Source organism: Sander vitreus, chromosome 12, assembly GCF_031162955.1.
Source record: "Sander vitreus isolate 19-12246 chromosome 12, sanVit1, whole genome shotgun sequence".
NCBI classification, from domain to species: Eukaryota; Metazoa; Chordata; class Actinopteri; order Perciformes; family Percidae; genus Sander; species Sander vitreus.
The window spans coordinates 14,043,369-14,061,215 of NC_135866.1; the positions used below are offsets into that span (position 1 = coordinate 14,043,369).

At 38.8% G+C, this 17,847-nt stretch overlaps 1 protein-coding gene across 1 annotated transcript; it reads right to left on the reverse strand.

Annotated features, from left to right (window-relative positions):
- Nucleotides 1–936: 936 nt before the first annotated feature.
- On the reverse strand, nucleotides 937–15,669 carry klhl14 (kelch-like family member 14). The gene is made up of 8 exons (XM_078263792.1): nucleotides 14,771–15,669; nucleotides 12,660–12,781; nucleotides 8,197–8,286; nucleotides 7,391–7,469; nucleotides 6,623–6,813; nucleotides 4,442–4,600; nucleotides 3,186–3,343; nucleotides 937–2,533 (listed from the first exon to the last, which is right to left on the reverse strand). Exons 1-8 carry the CDS (start codon nucleotides 15,646–15,648, stop codon nucleotides 2,393–2,395), a joined length of 1,818 nt encoding a protein of 605 aa, XP_078119918.1. The 5' UTR covers nucleotides 15,649–15,669; the 3' UTR covers nucleotides 937–2,392.
- Nucleotides 15,670–17,847: the final 2,178 nt, after the last annotated feature.

The following is a 17,847-nucleotide window of genomic DNA, read 5'->3' on the forward strand; positions in this document are numbered from 1 at the left end:
GTTGGCAAATCAAATCTGGTCTGGCATGAGAGGCCGCCCTGAGGGGGAACATCAGGTTCACTTTGTATGCTTGTTGGTTCACATTTTACAGACTTCTGCTCAGTGCAATGCAGTGTTTTCTTTTAATCTCTCACTCAGATTTATTAATAATCTAACCTTTTGTAGGCTCAGAGTATGGAGACGCGTCTTTATTAGGTATTAGGGGCTGCAGAGGCGAACAGCAAGTTAAATAAATCTCTCGTTAACTCACGATGACATATGGTAATAGCAACATTATGCTACGACTAATTCATCTACAGTCTAGCCAACACAACTATAGTGGAGTCTTCAGATAGGTATCAAAAGCTAGCTCTAGGTTCTTAGTACTAAGCGAGCAGAAAGGGAAAATGTTCCTTCTCAAATATTATAATATGTCCTTATGAGTTCTGAACACTTGGCATTTATTTTGTGTCTGAGCCTCATTCTGTGAAAGTGTGAAGTTGTGTTTTAATAACTTAGACGGATCTTGAAGTTCCTCTGTGTTCAGTGGCTCTTAAACTTTCACAGGTTCATGACTCTTTAAAATTAAAGCAAATCCTACTTGAGTGGTGAACAGTTCAACCAAAGAACCATTTTGTGTCATTGGGTTGTTTCATTTGATTACATTTTGAGGCAGAAAACTATTCCAAGAAAAATACAAAACTGGATAGTAGAAATATGTTTTCCTCTGTCATGAGCCCATATTAAAATGAAACTTTGGAGAATTCCTAAACTCAGTTTAAGTTTAGTGTATGTACGATAAAGGACATCTTTATCTTTACACCGGTTTATTTTGAGACCTTCATCAGACTGCTCACATCCACTTTACAAAACATTCTAATGAAGCAAATCTTCTGTCCAGAATGTCAAAGAACTGAAAATGTATTTTAATCATCAAGAGTCAATTTATTTCCATATTCTAAAATGCAAAGGACATAACAGGATTTGAGAATAAATCCAAGGTTGAGTGCACAAAAATGTTTCACTGCAAGCGATTATGTACAAGAATGAAATCAACAAATCTTTACAGAATTCAACAGGTACTGCATCGATATTTAGAGTCAACTTTTTGAACCTAATAATATAGACTAGACTGGACTGGACTTCAGAGATTAATTTGATCTTTTTTTTTTTAAACAAAGCACATTTATTAATTTACATTTTTGTAAACTTTGTTTGCTGAATTAAAAGTTCACTATTAGTGCATTAAGGACCATTGAACGCTTGTTTGTTTTTCATACATTAAAGATTCAAATCCCGTCAAGGTAAATGCTCCGTGGCCTCATAAACAGGCCTGTTAGCATTCACTTGTAAAGGAGAACAAACTAATGTCCTCTTCATCTGTTGTACCCAAACATGCTACCCATAAATACATTGGCTAGCAATTACAATTTGATTGTACCGTCATTGTATAATTAATGTGTACATTAGTGCTTCATGTGAATATTAAGAATCAATGGTAAACCTTCAATTGCTTTTCTTGCTGCATAAAGAATAATTGCCACAAACATTTGGCAAGATTTTTTTCTGTCAATTTATACAGAAACACGACTTCAGTCTGGGTGTAAATGATTAAGATAATTAGTTATACAGTAAATTAGGGCTGGGTGACATGAACACATCCTCATAAAGATCATTGCGTTGTGTCTTTTTTACAATGTCCTCCTGGTTGTGTTTGGACCCGGTGTACAGTACCTGCTTGCAGGTCTAGTTACAATGTATTTTTTGTCGGCTAAATAATGATTACAGTAAGGAAATATATGTTAATGTTTTAGAGAAAAACAACAAAAAAGTTGCATAATGATTCAATAGCAGGATAAGTGCACAATCCAGCCAGAGAGAAGTGAGTTATAACATGACTGATGAAGAATATGTAATCGCTTTGATCATCATTGTTAATGTAACTCACCCAGCCCTAATTTAACTTAACCCCATGATGATAATTTGGGACTGATCACCTTTTCTCCCAGTTTCAGTCCATTAAACAACACTGCATTTGATAGAATTATGCCTCTACTGAATACAAGATACAATGGATTTGAAAGCTATAATTCAGTTCAACACTATGCGTGCTATAGAAGAGAAGCCAAAAACACTTACTATCAGTTTAAATCAAATCAAATATGAAACTGACCATTTCGCAGAACACAGATGATTAAATACATGAGTTACACAATTCTTTTTTTCAAACCTTCAGTAGGGAATAACGAAAGTGCTCTGGTCAAACCTGTAAAAAAATAATTTATACACACCCCAGTCATCTGACCGGAGGGTTTGTCAGAAAATTGTTGAACAACTGTTTTGCTTATTGATGGTCCTCCCTCCATTCACGCTCCTGCTCCACACCCTCACCGCCCTTCGGTTGGATTAGTTGTCATTTGTTAAAGGGAAGGCAGGCAGGCAGTATGACAGTGGAACAGGCTGGGCCAGCTAAGGGCTCTGCCACCTCTCCTTCCAACTCTGTCCATGTTGCTTTCTCTGGGCTGTAGCAGATGGTAGAAGACTTATAGGCCCCCTGAGGGAAAAAAAAATCGAGTAATTCTCTTCGTTCCTGTTGGTGCTGTTTGGATTTATAACAGAAATGGAAAAAACTCAGTTTTATATAAATGCATGTAGTCAAAAACAGCAGGGACTTTAAAGACTAAGTCTGGTGATTTTCTATATTTCTCTTTTGTCAACAAATTCCATGTAGAGACCAAAAATGAACTGATCCTAGTAACAAGTAGTGCCTGCTTAGCCAAAGCCTGATATAGCTTATTGTTCTGTGCAGCAGACCCCGACAAAAGATGCAGTGACACGTTCCTTCATTACCATGAACACGCACGCTGTGGTTGAGCCCATCCTGCTACCGGAAATACTCACTAGTGCGCCAAATCCGCAGCTGAAAGTAGTTCCCAACAAATCCACTATTTATTCCTGTTTGAGTAACATTTGGTAAAAACTACGATGCCCAGATGTTTAAGAAAATTACTTTTTAAACTTAAAATAACTTTTAAAAAATATATTTATTTAATTTTTTTCTGACCCATGCCACAGACAGCTTCGGAAGGAGTTGTTGCATTGTTGGTTTTGGTCTTTTCATAGGATTTGTTGACAACAAAAATATTGACTTTTGCCAGCTTTCTCCTTTGATCTAAAATAATCTAATCTGATGTGTAAGAATATACCATGCTCCAGCTGTAGCCGCCCACGAGGAAGATGCTGTCATCCAGCACAGCACAGCCCGGGCCGCTGCGGCCCTCCAGGATGGGTGTCTGCAGGATGTTCCACTGGTCAGCTTTCGGGTCGTAACACTCCACCAACATTACGTCTAGATGGGAGAAACCTATGTCAGAGAGGAAGAAAAAGATCTTAAACTGATGATAGTACTTCAGAGAAGTTAATATTGTAAGTCCAGGATACAGTAATATAATGCTTTTTTTTAACTTTAAAGGCCATAACAACACATTTTTGCAAACAGCCTCTTACTCTAAGCATTTTCTGCCAAAGTTTGAACACTTTGTTTTCTTCTGTGTGCTGTTTTCTACGTGCTCTTCTTACTGGTTTTTAAAGTGGGCGGCAAAAGGGTGATGTCACATTTAACATCATTTGAATCAAAAACTAAAGACAGTGATGGTGTTATTTGTTTGTGTTGCCAGGCCAAATCTGATCAAACCACACCCACACAGTCCTGATGAAGCCGATTAGCTGAGATTTTAAGTGTTAAACTCTTAATAAAGACCATGGGAGCTTGGTTTCTGCTAACTTTACCTTGTTTGATTGGATTTAATGTTAATGATAAATACTTTTTAGATTTAAAATAAAGTTTACCGTAATATGCAGCTAAAAGGCCCTGTCATTGTACAAACGCCCAGTGAAGACAGTAAAGAACACACATCATCTCAACAAAAATAAACCACAAAGACATGCACAAATACACACATGCAGTAACTAATCAGAAACCTGAGAAAACAGAGAAAACAAATCTGCCTTTGGATGTGGATACAGTTGTGACAGATCTCAGCGCACTTATGGCAAATTTTCATGAGCTGAATTTTAAACGGTGGCAGTGAAAAGCCAATTAGAGCTACGTAAATGTACATTTAACAGTATTCTCAATGTGTTAGTCAAACAATGTACAGTATTTAAAAAGAAACACATACAAGTTCCAGCTTTTCATAATTCCCATCCAAATGCTAGCATTCAGTTTTGCTAATCAAATACAAATGCACGACACATAACTGTAATTCAGACGTGTGTTTATTTTTTTTCTTCTTCTTTTGTACCTTGAATGATGAAGTGTAGAAGAGGGTGCACAGTGTAATAAAGGCCATCGTCGCTTGCTCGCAACAGCTACATCTCTTTCACTTTTCTCTTTTTGAAAAAAATGAGTATAGATCTTGACCTCTTTTCTGTTAATTTCCTGAAACGCTCCATTGCCTACCTTTCAAATGGTTTCCACCAATAGCATATAGGCGGTCGTTCATTCCAGCCAGGGCATGAATGGCACGCTTTGTGTTCATATCCTGTTTCCTCGCCCACACATCCATTACAGGGTCATAACAGTAGAGCCAGGACACATACTCCCCATTGTGCACCCCTCCTGCAACAGGTAAACACAGAGCTTCACCTTTAATACTGGGTTGAAGTTCTTACTGTAGGAAGACACACTGGCTGCTCATGTAATACACTCTGATCAATGATAGTCCTTTTTAAAGATGAATTGATTCATTTCTGAACTTAATAATTACCAGTGTTGAAACATATTGTAAAATGAGCTTACACGTATAACACTCATATCTTTCTTTTCCAGCCACATATGTTTACAGAGAAACTTGATCTTTGTATCTCTGGCTAGACATTTTCTTTTTTTAACTAAAAGATTGCAGTGCGTCAGAGTTTATGGTGCCTTCTCCAACCAGCTATATTCAAACACTCAAAGTTGGTGTCTTTTTTTTATATTGTAATAACTGGTGTGGTGCATAATACAGAACAATAGTCATAAAATTCACTGATGATTCAGTGATAGTCAGCTTTTGGAAGGAGAGGATTTTGGTTTTTGACATTCTGCGTTGGTGTGATGCATATTTGACTGGTATAAATGTCACTAAAATAAAAGATATTATTATAGATTTTAGAAAAGATATTGCATGAAGTTTATATTGAATCATATTGAGGTGGTTTTAAAACATTTGTATTGCAGCGTTTCATGGCACCTTTAACCTGCGAGTACTTTGCAAGAAACCTGATGACGAATCAAAAAGCAAAATTGAAATGTGCTCATTATGGAACAGACTGACTCTCGTTAGTGTTATATTATTATCATACATTAAGTTCATTAACTATAAATGGTAATGCATTACTTAGTAAGAAGCACTTTAATGTTGTAATTTAATCTATGACAATGCATTATATTTTAAAAAATGATCACGTGTGATATATAAAATCTTAATCTGCAAAGTAACTTGTACCTATAGCTGTCAAACAAATGTAATGGTGTTAAAAGTACAATATTTCCCTCTAAACCAGAGATCTTCAACAGGGGGTCTGGGGCCCCTAGGGGGTCCTCAGAGTTACTGCAGGGGGGCCACCAAATTGTTGTTAATTTTTTGAAAGTTTTTTCAGTACAGAATTATACTTCCCACATCTATAATGTGAGACAGGTGCGTCGGAGGGGAATAAGTAATACAAAAGTCGCAGAGAAACTCCTGCACACTGTCTAACGTGCAAAAAATAAAATGTAATAGTAGGCAGTGTTTCGGTACTAGACCTTCATCGGGCAAAATGAATGAAGGGAGTTTCTTTGCAACTTTTTAAAGTTTTTTCAAAAATGAAAATGTGTTAACATGAATACAACATATTAGTAGCAAATGTAAATCGGCCTATTTGTGAAGAAAAAAAAAACATTCATGATATGCATACTGGCCTATAGGTAAGGTAGTCACTAAGATAGCCATCCATACATACTGTTACATTAAAACATGATTTATAAAATCATACCAACAAATATTTAAAAGCTTAGTATTCTATGCACTAAAAAGATATGCACATGCATGCATATTCTTTAGGCTGCCCTACACATTATTGTAGGCCCAGTTTAATTTTATACAATATGTAGTAAGGGGTGCCTGCTCTGTCTCTCTTTCAGATAAGGGGTCCTTGGCTTAAAAAAAAAACATTGAAGACCCTTGCTCTAAACTGTCGTGGAATAGACGTTTAAATACTCTAAATACTAAAAAAGTAAAACTACCTCATGTTTGTACTTGAGTAAATGTACTTAGTTACGATCCATTACTGCTTAACTCTGTACTGTGTTGGTGTTTATGGTTGTTGTCTGTGTTGACTGTTTTTAATATGATATATCATGGGGCGCCTGGGTAGCTCACCTGGTAGAGCATGAGCCCCAATAAAGGCCTCAAATGACAAACACAAAAAAATCTTAAAAAACTAAAAAAGTGATACAGCATACTGTATCTTATTCAAATGCTGAGCAACGAACATTAAAAAAACAACATTCTGTCTATTTTATGTAGCGGAGGGATAATGAATTATTTGCAGAGAGTTAAATGGGTTTTATCATGACAAAAGAAGACAGGATAGTAAGTGTAGCAGGTTCTCTCCTGACCTGATATGTAGATCTTGCCGTTGTGCACGGCTCCTGCATGGGCAGCCAGAGGCTGCGGCAGAGACGAAACGTAGTTCCACTCGTTAGTCTCCAGGTTGTAGGACTCCACGCTGGAGAGGTAGCCACTCTCGTTCCTACCACCAATCACGTACAGGTGCTTATCCAGGCGGCAGGCAAAGAAACTGGCTCTCCTGAGGAAGGAAGTGTCAACCAGACAACATAATTAAATAAACCAGCAATGACAAGATGAAGGATTTCCCACAGTTTGTGTGTAAGCTGGAAATCACCTTACACACAAACGTTTCTTAACTGTGCTAGTCACATGCTTACCAGCTGTGAGCACTTCTATTTATTTTTTTTTACTTTTTATTTAAACATTTTAATCATTTTACATAACATTTCCTGACAGATATATAAATGTAATAAACAAATGTAAGTGAGCACTTCTATTTAAGCAAGAATAATGGCTCTACTTACTTTTTCATTAGACATTTAACTTAATGTTATAACATCATCAATTCTAAAGACAATAATGTACATTTAAAGTAATAGAGATCAATATAAAATGTCTGTATGCAAACTGATAAAAAAACAAACAAACATTGTTTTCTTTTATGTGACTTATTAGAAGTCAATAATGTTTGTGCAGTTCTTTCAAGACTCCTGAAAATCCTACAGTCTCTTAGTGCATCATCAGATTTACTGTAACTATATTGTCTTTGGCAAGCACGAATGAATAATTATGTATTCAACCACAAACAGACTTACCTCTCCTGCATAGGAGGCAACTGTATCCAACTGTTGAATCTGGGATCATAGCGGCTGACAAAATGAGTGCTGTGCTTTCCTGCAAAACAGATAGATAGAAATCCAGACGACACTGATTACTCAAACAAGTCTTTAGGGTTCGATACAGTTTAGGCAGACTATGGCAGTGCTCAGTTGTAATTGGTTAACTCTTTGCAAAATGTTTTGTAATACACAGCACAAATGAAATGCACAACTGTTACTCTGCAAGTCTTCATTTAATATAAACATATTATCTAAAAATCACCACCCACACAGTTGTTCAAAACATGTTAAATTATCTCTCATAATGTGTATTGGTATTGTGTTGATTTTCACTCTCAGAGCTAAATAAACACTACTAATCTCACTACGTACAGCACTGTATTGTTATGATACTTGGTGAAAAAAGAACAAAAAGCACAGTATCAGATTGTTTGATCATTTACAGTCTTTGTTTCCTACTATGGCGGTGTGTTACCACCGTTACCACAAAAATCACTCTCAACACTTCCACACCACAAATATTTCACTGTGAATAACAGTTATTGTTTTATGCGAATTATTGACAAGTGTTGGCTGGAGTGTTGTTTGTTCACTCAAAGCTGAACTGGCTCTGCGATGAGTGTGGCCAAAACAATCTGAAAGTGTTGCATTAGTGTAACTCTGATGGGATTGAACTTGCATAAACTCCGGCTTAGAGCGCTCTCTACAGTCAGTCCACACTGGCAAATCTGCTGTGTGAAATCACTGGAAAGGAAGACGTTCAGTCCGTAGTGTGACTGTACCATTGGGGTTCCACTGGTCCTCTCCGCCCAGCAGCAGCAGGAAGTTCTCCACCTCCACCACGCAGTGATGGGCGCTGTTGTAAGGCATTACTAGACGAGACACAGAAATCAAAAGCCGTCAATCACAAAAACGCGTGAATGATGGTCAGTAAAGTTGAAATCAAAACTCTGTAATGTACTGTGAATACTATATCTAAACCCCAATAAACATGACATTTTATCATCAAATGATAATCAATGCCTCCAAAATGAAGAGTGGCATGTAAACCGGGCTATTTAGGCCACACTACGGACAACCCTAATCCTAACCCTGGTGTGGAAATAAAGTCTAATAACCTTACCCAATAATACTTGATTTAAAGGTACCCCGTGAACACAGTTTTAATTCCACAGCTTTAGACTATTTGACCATTACAGTTGTCTCTTACAAAAACAACAAGTGGTGGTTTAAAAGAAATAGCATGCTGATAAAAACAAAATGTCTGGGGCAACAACAAAAACAACAACAACAGTACTTTCATTCATCCATAAATGAATAAAGCCACTGTTTACAGTGTGTGGGTAACCTAAAAATTACATCTTCAGTCTCGTAATGCACCACAAAACATGCAATCATGTCTTTGAGGTTTCTTTTCTTGCCAAATACTGTTAACATAAGCTTCATTTGTCATCAAATACAATCCTAAAACAAGTTTTATAAATCAATTCTATTCTTAAATAAATCATAATAATAACTCAGAGAAACTCAACATATTGAAAACATGTAGGACTATGTCTCAACTGCATCTGTAAAACTACAATGACCCATTATTAAACAAAACTTAAAAGACAATCCCTTATACACTGTAGGTCTACTGGGCTGGACAATAAATGGCAGTCACAATGAAATGAGGTTCTTATTAATAGAACATCTATCTTAACTATTTAATAAGAAATATTTGTACTAGCAGTGTTCCTTATTTAGTGACTATTTTTATTTGCTTGACAGGAAGCGCTCATGGTACATGTCAAGGTCAAGATTGATTTAATCTGTAATGTACTTATCACAACAGGCCAACGAGCTTGTTACAGCGACACAGGCAGACCTATTGGTCTATTAGAGGTCTATTACACAATCCTCAGAGTGGGTCAATGTTATAGGATTTATTTTCCCTCCTCATTGCTTTTGTTTTGAAACCTTCCATCCATCAATCTACAGGAAGTGATTTCTTGTAGGGAATCAAGCCATCATCAGCAATCAGCGTCTACGGTTTGTTACAATGCTATCTATCTATCTATCTATCTATCTATCTATCTATCTATCTATCTATCTATCTATCGATCGATCTATCTATCTATCTATCTATCTATCTATCTATCTATCTATCAAACTTTAACTTACCTGCCGGACTAAATCTCGCAGTGCAATAGTTTTCCTTTTCTCCTCATCTCACATTAATATATCCCACAGTAGTTTTTCATCTAGTAATATATTGAGTATGTCCAATATACATGATCTTTGGTGTATCATACTCATACAAGTTAGCGTAAATGGCTACAAGCCCACAGCTTCAGTAGGACCCCTTGTGGAGGATTTTCCCTTGTGTATGTTTTTGTGCGCCCCTCCCCTCCTCCATCTTCTTTTGCTGAAGTGACCCCATTGAGATGTAGAGAAATGGTCTTAGGTGACAGTCATAATGAACATGATCGTGTTCACTCAATAAATCTCAGGCCCGGTGCTTTTTGAGCACAAATCAGTGAAATGTTAAAGCCCACCTGTCTGTCTCCATCAGTCATTTCCACTGTCACCTCCCCACCGCCTGATGGATCACAGTTGCTGCAAAATTAGACAGCCTTGAATCTCATTTCTTTCCAATTGGCCTCTCTCTGCAATCTCACTCTGGCTGGCTGACATGTGCCGGTCCTCTATGGGAGGGGAGTCTCAGATAGGAACTAATACAACATACACTAAACACAGCTTTATCTCGAGACGAGGGGATTAGGTTGCCTGCCTCCAGTGCACCTCAAAGATGAGTGCCATATGACTGCCAAATTCCCTTACATGATATTTACATTATAATTCAGTCAGCAGTACTGTATATAGGACATGGATGGGCGGCTTTTTATTTGATGTCTAGTGACTTGTACTCATACTAAAAATCATCTTGTACCCATGTGAAAAGAACATTATTGCTTTACAGTATGTCACAGGCTGCAGTGTGAGGAGTGCTGTGGGAAGATGTGGGAGATTTGCCTGCCTCTACAGGTGCCTCAGATACAGGTGAACATATAATAATAATAATAATAATAATAATAATAATAATAATAATAATAATAATAATAATCATGACCGTTAATAATTTTGTGCCGTGAAAATAATATCAACATATAAATTATATTTCCTTCTACAACGAGTAAGACTTTACTGAGAATTATCACCTGAGAAAGAGTATGAAATTAATCTATCTATCCATCCCCTTTCCCCTAAATCTTCCACTAACCCCAAGGGTGAACAGCCATAGGAGGGCAGGATGAACACGTCCTCTACGAGATGGACGCCATCACTCCAGTCTACAGTGAGCTCTAGGGCTCACTAGAGGGAGTCAGAAACCTCTGCATAGAGGCACAGTCTGTGTTGGTTGAATGACTCCACAGCTAATGCACCACTGCCACTCGAGCTCTGACGTGCCTTTAACACCATTACAATTGCATCCCACTGAGCTGAATTTCCTTTGTTCTAGGCCATGCTGCGTAGATGAGGTCCATTTCCAAGTGGGATATTTTAATATCAGGTTGGTTTAAAAGAAGAGGAAGAAGTGAATAGTCCAGCATTGTGGCAGAGCCTGCGCCTGCCTTTGTCTTGTGTTTGTCCACGCCGCTGTGGGTACACTAGATGGCAAACTTTACACTGGAATCACCGAGCAGTAGATATATCTTACACAAATGAGAGCGATCAGATTCTTCCCAAATTGTGTTGATGAATGTCTTAATCAAAGGCTGTCCCTCTTAGGTTTCGCCTCATTGAAAAGTTATGATTGAATGTTAATAATCTTCTATTCCACATCCATTGTGTGGAGGCTACATCAGATGGTCACTGATGTGTTAAGGGGATGATTTTGCAGTTTTGTCCTTCCACTTGGTCACGGACCATTTGAGTGTTAACTTTTTAGTTTTGAGTGATGGAAATCCCTACTGACCTTTTTGCTTGTTGCAGTCTATACCCAGGAGTGTGAGTTAAATGAGAAAGTGACAACATAAACACCAGTGAGCTGCCGGCTGTTGTACTATATATATGCATGGCTCCTTTAGTAAAATGTACCCCGACAGATTTGGCCAAACATGAGCTAAAATAACAAATTACTGCCAAGAAATGTTTGAGTAGCTCAAATATTTGAGCTGAGGTAGAAATAATGTCCCAAACTTTTTTTTCTGAATTTAAGACACAACAAGAGAACAACAATAGATTCATTCAAAACTTGTGCTATAAAGTGAGAGTATAAACTGCACAGTATCGAGCTGACAGAAAACAGACCTATGGCTTCTTATATGTACGAATGAAGAGACACTGCTGAGATATGGCTTCAACCAAAACAAAAGGACAAGAACTCAATATGTCTGACAATGATGATGCTAAGGACAAATATGGTTTCCCATTAGCTCTTGTTTGACCTTTGCAATATGACAACAATATAGTGGTGAGCCATAAAAGGTCAGGGAAGAAAAAATAGCACTTTACAGAGGTGCAGGAAGTCTTCAAATATGTTCTTTATAGACACTACATTTCTTTCAATATAATACAATAGATTCTTTGGGGAGATTATTACACCTTGCTCTCAATGTGATATCATGAAATCAATATCATAAACTGTCCATTCATGTAACTTCCTACAGGTTATAGGATATGTCTTTATATCTTTTATTTTTCCTATTTAGTCAATGAAAATCATATATTTGCGTTTGGATCTTTGTATCAACATTACAACTGCTGTGTTCCAGTAACCCCATCCGTCTCTTTGGTATTTAACTCACCTTATATAAACCTAATATAAATAGTGACACCAGGTCAACCGTCTGTGTTTCAGTATGTATAGTGTAATTGAATCGAATGTATTGATCAATGTGAGTGAATTCTCAAGCTACATATCGGTCATTATTGTTCTCTCTCTGCCAAAATAGATCATTAGATTCAAATCTGATCATGCATCCTGCCAGCATATTTCAGCAAAAACAAGGGAAACCGGGCATGAAGCTCCACAGTGCTGTGAAGTCACGCTCTGATTAAAAACTTATATTAAAAGTGATAGTGATACATTATTACCTAAAGGATTTAGGGAACTCCTTCCCCTCATTTTCCATGGAAATTAACCTGTGTTAAAGTCATCCATAGGAACAACTTTTTCTCATCATAAAAGCCACTAACACAAGATGCCTCAGGTAAAAAGGAAAAAGAAAAAAAAGAAAGCAGCAGAGCCTTTTCTACTCACTTGTGAGGATCTTCCATGTCTTTTTCTCGTCGTCATAGTACTGGACCAAATTGCTGGGGAGGCGATCAGGTCCAGGAGGCAAACCACCCACCAGTAACAGCATTCTCTTATTGGAACGGATTCTGTAATGTCAAAAGTGTGAGTGTGTGGACAAGTGTTAGGAAACAGAGAACAGAACAGGTATTAAGCCTTAAAAAAAAAACATCCAAAAGGCCAAAATGATCTCAACCTGAAACTGCACACCTTTATTTCTTAATTTACATAATTACGTTGATAGTGTTAGCAGCAGTTGCCCGGCATATTTAGATTTTTCACTCTTAAAATGTTCAATGTATGAATTAAATCATCAACGAATAAATTAAAGAACAAATACATGAATTAGATTAATAACTGCTCATAGTGAGCTCCTACTACTTACTACTGAAGTTGAAGCTACAAATCAGGCAATATGTGGCCACGTTTATTATAATTAACAAAAGAATTGCTCAACAGCATGCTCATCCTTTTGATGCGTTATTGAATGGTTATTTTACTCTAAAGATATCCTTTCAATTAGCTGTGAAGCGAAGACGATCCTGCAGGGTGCCATGCTGGAGGCTAAAAGCGCAATTGAGTACATAAACCTGGCTGTACAATGTCTCGATTTCATTGGCTGCAGTGATTCATGTGATATCTCTGAGCCAGTCGTGAGATAGTTCCTGCTGTTTATATATGGTATATAACCCAAAAGCCGCACACTTTACTGTACATTAATGACCGTTATCTGGCTCCTAATGGATTTGAACATAAATTTACCTATTAATCACAAGATGCAGTAAAAGGATTAAGAGCAGCTGGCCTTTACATTCAGTCACGTTCACCTTTTTCATATTTTACTTTGTTATGCTTGGGAAAATCACCGTCGTCTCGGTACATTCTCTGTGCTACTGGCCCACTCGGAAGTGTTTTGGGGTTATTCATATGCAAATGAGCCCCTGGACATAGATAATGGTGATTAATTGAGAGGAGAGAAACAGTGGCATGTGAAACTAATTATGAGGGTTCCTGATTCTTTGCTCATTCAGGTCCATATGTGAGAATAGATATGTTATTGGGATAATAGATTCCTTTTTAAATGATTTCACTTTTAGATTCTTTTAATTAGATCAATTTTATTTTCGTGTTTAGAGATTCTCAATGCCACAGCTCTAATTTTCTGCTCTTTAAAGTTACACTTATAAAGCAACACTTATGCCAACACTACTCAAAAGATGTTCAGCCTTGACTGTACAGTCAGCTCTGTAAACAAAACCTGACAACAGCACCATCAATCAATCAACTTACTGACCATGCCTGCCTACTTACCAGCTCCTTAAAGTGCTGATCAGGACAAACATGGAAGTATTGGTCTTGGGCTATTTTTGTTTGAGTGAGACATGTTTATCTAATCAGAATATAGGGATCATTGTCAAATTGGCCCTTATTTGATAAGTCCTTAAAATATAATACATACCCAAATATATTGAATTCCCTCTGACTGAATTTTGTTTATTGTATCTACGATAGCTGCGGTATTCTTGTACTCATACCAGAATTGTTACATAATTACCATGTAATCCTGGTAACAATTCAATTACAACTGTATTCATGAGAGTTGCTACCCATCAAACAAATAACCTTTATCTAGTTTGCTACATCTTGTCTACACTGATGAGCAATTACACAGATGTGTGAGGAAATAGAGTTGTTGTTTTTTCACTAAAACATAAGGTAACCTTGTAATTATGGATACAGTGTAGCATAGAGTACATCAAAACCCTTGACAGCTGGAAGTCTCTTACAGTAAAAGCCCCACAATCCTCATTAACTGGGCCTCAGACCTCACATCTCTGCCCGGCCACCTACATGGTCTAAACTACACAGGCTGTGTGACCATTGTTTGAGTGAGTGGGCAATACTTGAGTTGGCAATTTGTTCAAATTTAACAAGTGGGAGGCATTTAATCGCCTTCCGTCCACTCTCAAACAGCTCATTGCTGTGTGTATACGTGTGTGTGTGTGTGTGTGTGTGTGTGTGTGTGTGTGTGTGTGTTTCTCTTTTTGTATCTGTATGTTGGTCGGTCTCATCCTCACCTGCTGGCCGTGGTCTGCCTGCAGTGCTGCCTGAAGGGCATCAGGTGGTAATTCATGGCATCCAGGAGTAGTTTCTGGCACACAGGGTCACTCCTCATGAAGTCAACAGACTGCACCCTCTCCACCAGCTCTGGAGCAGGAATGAGGGCGAAGCGCAGCCTCTTCATAAGGTCCGGCGCATAGTGCATGCGAGTCTCGCGGTCATGCTCCAGCCAGAGGACTGACATCTGGAATAGAGCCAGCTCTGACTCCACTGGGGGTGGCAGAGCATCTAGCATGGCACACATCTCCTCAAAGTTCAGCAGCAGCACATCCTCCACCAGGTACTTGTTGGCCAGCTTCTTGGTCTCATCCAGTCCATGGAGTGCAGCAATCTTGCAGATCTGCTTGTAGTTCTGCACAGAGATCTGGTCGTTGAGGAACTGCACACTGAGCTTGGTAATCTGGGGGATGTTGAGGATCTTGCTTACTGACAGCACCTCTTCCACTGTGTCCAGGGAAAGAGTCACATTGGCAGTGTACAGGTACTCCAGCACTAATCGTAGTCCAATGGAGGAGCAGCCCTGGAGTACCAGATTATTGATGGGCCTGGCGCTAGGGGTCACCAGCTTGTCATCAGGTGAGGATGAGGGGGTCCCACTGCTGCCCTGGTCCCCTTTGCTGCCCTCATTGTTGATAACATTGTGGGAAGAGAAGAGGGATCTGAAATACTGGGAGCAGGATGCCAGCACAGCTTTGTGGCAGTGGAACTGCTGTCCCTGGGCAGTGAGAGTCACATCACAGAAAAGCTGTTTTCTCCATAAGAGATTGAGCCCGTGCAGCAGGGTGTCACTGTGTGTCGGGTCAAAGGTGGATGTTCTATCACCCGATCTGGACATGACTTCCTGACTGTGAACGCCACCTAGGCAACAAATAAACCACGCAAGCCATTTACCTCAGGTCATGTATTTGCACAACACACAGCAGCCTATGGATGCTATCAGTCAACTATTGCAATAGAAAACGATTTCTCGAGTTAAGTTATTGAACAGATCTCCCGTCCATCCAGCGGGAGAGAACCATCATGCCATGCAGCCGGCGAGAATCAACATCCAATGCGGTTTCAGTCGCTTTTCAACTTTGAGCTCTGGTCGTAAAGCAACAAACAAAAACGCAGTAGTTCCCACAGCGTGCCACTCGTATTCATTATCAACTCAAGATGATTGAAATGGAGGATGAGGTTTGAAGGGCGCTGTCAAAACAAAACGAGGATACGGAGATGCTGCAGCGCTTTCCCCTCCGTAACGCGGCTGAAGTTGTCGGATAAGGAAAAACAGACACGGTGGACGGAGAACATGCAGCATTCAGCTTACACTTATCCCTTCTCCTATCTTGCTGCACACCCCCACAATGAGGACATTACACATCGCACAGATTTACGGAGTCATACAAAAGCAATTAGTTTGTCTCTGTGCCGTCAGCAGCAGTAGCCTACGGGTGTGTTTGGCTTTTAGCCTACCTGAGTTAAGCGGACGTGAGTATCGAAAAATATTCACTGAAATGCAGCTTTCGGTAAACTTAAACCTAATATGCATATCTATTGTTTCCTAGGCTCTACAAAAGCTATTTCTATGTGCGTAATGTGTGTAAACTTGACACAAGCGTGCTGTAACGTTGTCGCCAGATTCACTAAAAGCGCCTGTCACAACTAAATGATGTGAGCAGCTCGCCCGAGAAGGAGCCAAACTTACCTGACTTCAGCTCTTGACAAAAAAGAAAGTAAGCTTCGGGTTCCCAATATTCTCACTTGAATTTTTCCTTTGTTCTCCTTTTAAGAAAATGTCCTTTCCTTTAAAGTCTATGGTCGGTGGTGTCTCAAAATAACCATTGATTCCAACTCATAAAGTCACTATTTCAGGTTATTTGTTGACGTTGATCATTTGTTCTTCTGAATTAACAAGAAGTGTGTGAGTGTGTGAGAGGGAGCTGTGCTTTCTGCAAGAGAAGAAGAAGAAGAAATATACGTGTGACAAATTATGCTACCAAGAAACAACACATCATTATCCTTGGGCCTGGGGCTCAGTGAGTCGTAACGAGAGTAATAGGAAATCCACGGTTGGGGAGAGAAACGGTCGTGCATGGCCGGTGGAGAGAGACCATGCAGGGGTATGGATGCTGGAGAGACTCGCAAAATTATGGCTCAAGGCTATTGTAAAAACTGTCGAGCGTAAATGACTGCGATTTCAAACATCTATGGAAGAAAGAAAAGAGAAAGGGGGAGAAAAACCGAGTCTTTCCCTCGCTGTTATAGAGAGAACCGTCAAGTTTTAGTGCGCATTGCTAATTAGTCAATTTCTCTCTGCCTTCACAGCCCGACGACTTTGCTGCTGAGCTGAAACTGCTAATTTCTGGGACCAGCCTTTTTTTGGCTGTGAACTGGATGGATGAATGGCTTGTCTCGCACAAATGACAAAAAGCCCCTGCCTTAATCTCCATCGCCAAAATAACCCCTCGTCTCATTCTGCTCCTGCTAGTCCTTTAAAAGAAGGTGTTCTCTACACAAACTCAAGTTTTTGCATCTGCATCAAAAATACTACATGCACTATAATGTCCAAACATTGTTTATAATGTTGAATTAAAGCATATACAATACCCTTTTTTCATTTCTATGAGCAGCAGGCCACACATACACCATGAAACACAACACATGCCCAAAGTATGTAAAGTTATAAAAGAACAAGTCTAACATAACATAGTGTTTTCATGTGCTATGACACATCTGATCAGTTCACTGTTTTACAACCTGAGGTCGAGCTGCAAGCCTGAAAACACAATACATCATCCATCAGTGCACAGTATTGTGTTGTATGTGACAGTCCTTGTTGGATATTTAGATTCCATATGTCTACACACGTTTACTTACAAGACTGACCTTTATCCCTTAAAACAAGTTGATAGATGAATCGCACAATGACAAAAAGACTCCTTGTTGTCAAGTGAATGTCCACTTGATCGCATTGTGTAATTCATAGCACTCAAGAACAACCAACAAGCTAAAAGCACCCAATGTACTTTCAGTCCTGTATTATAAATGCAGT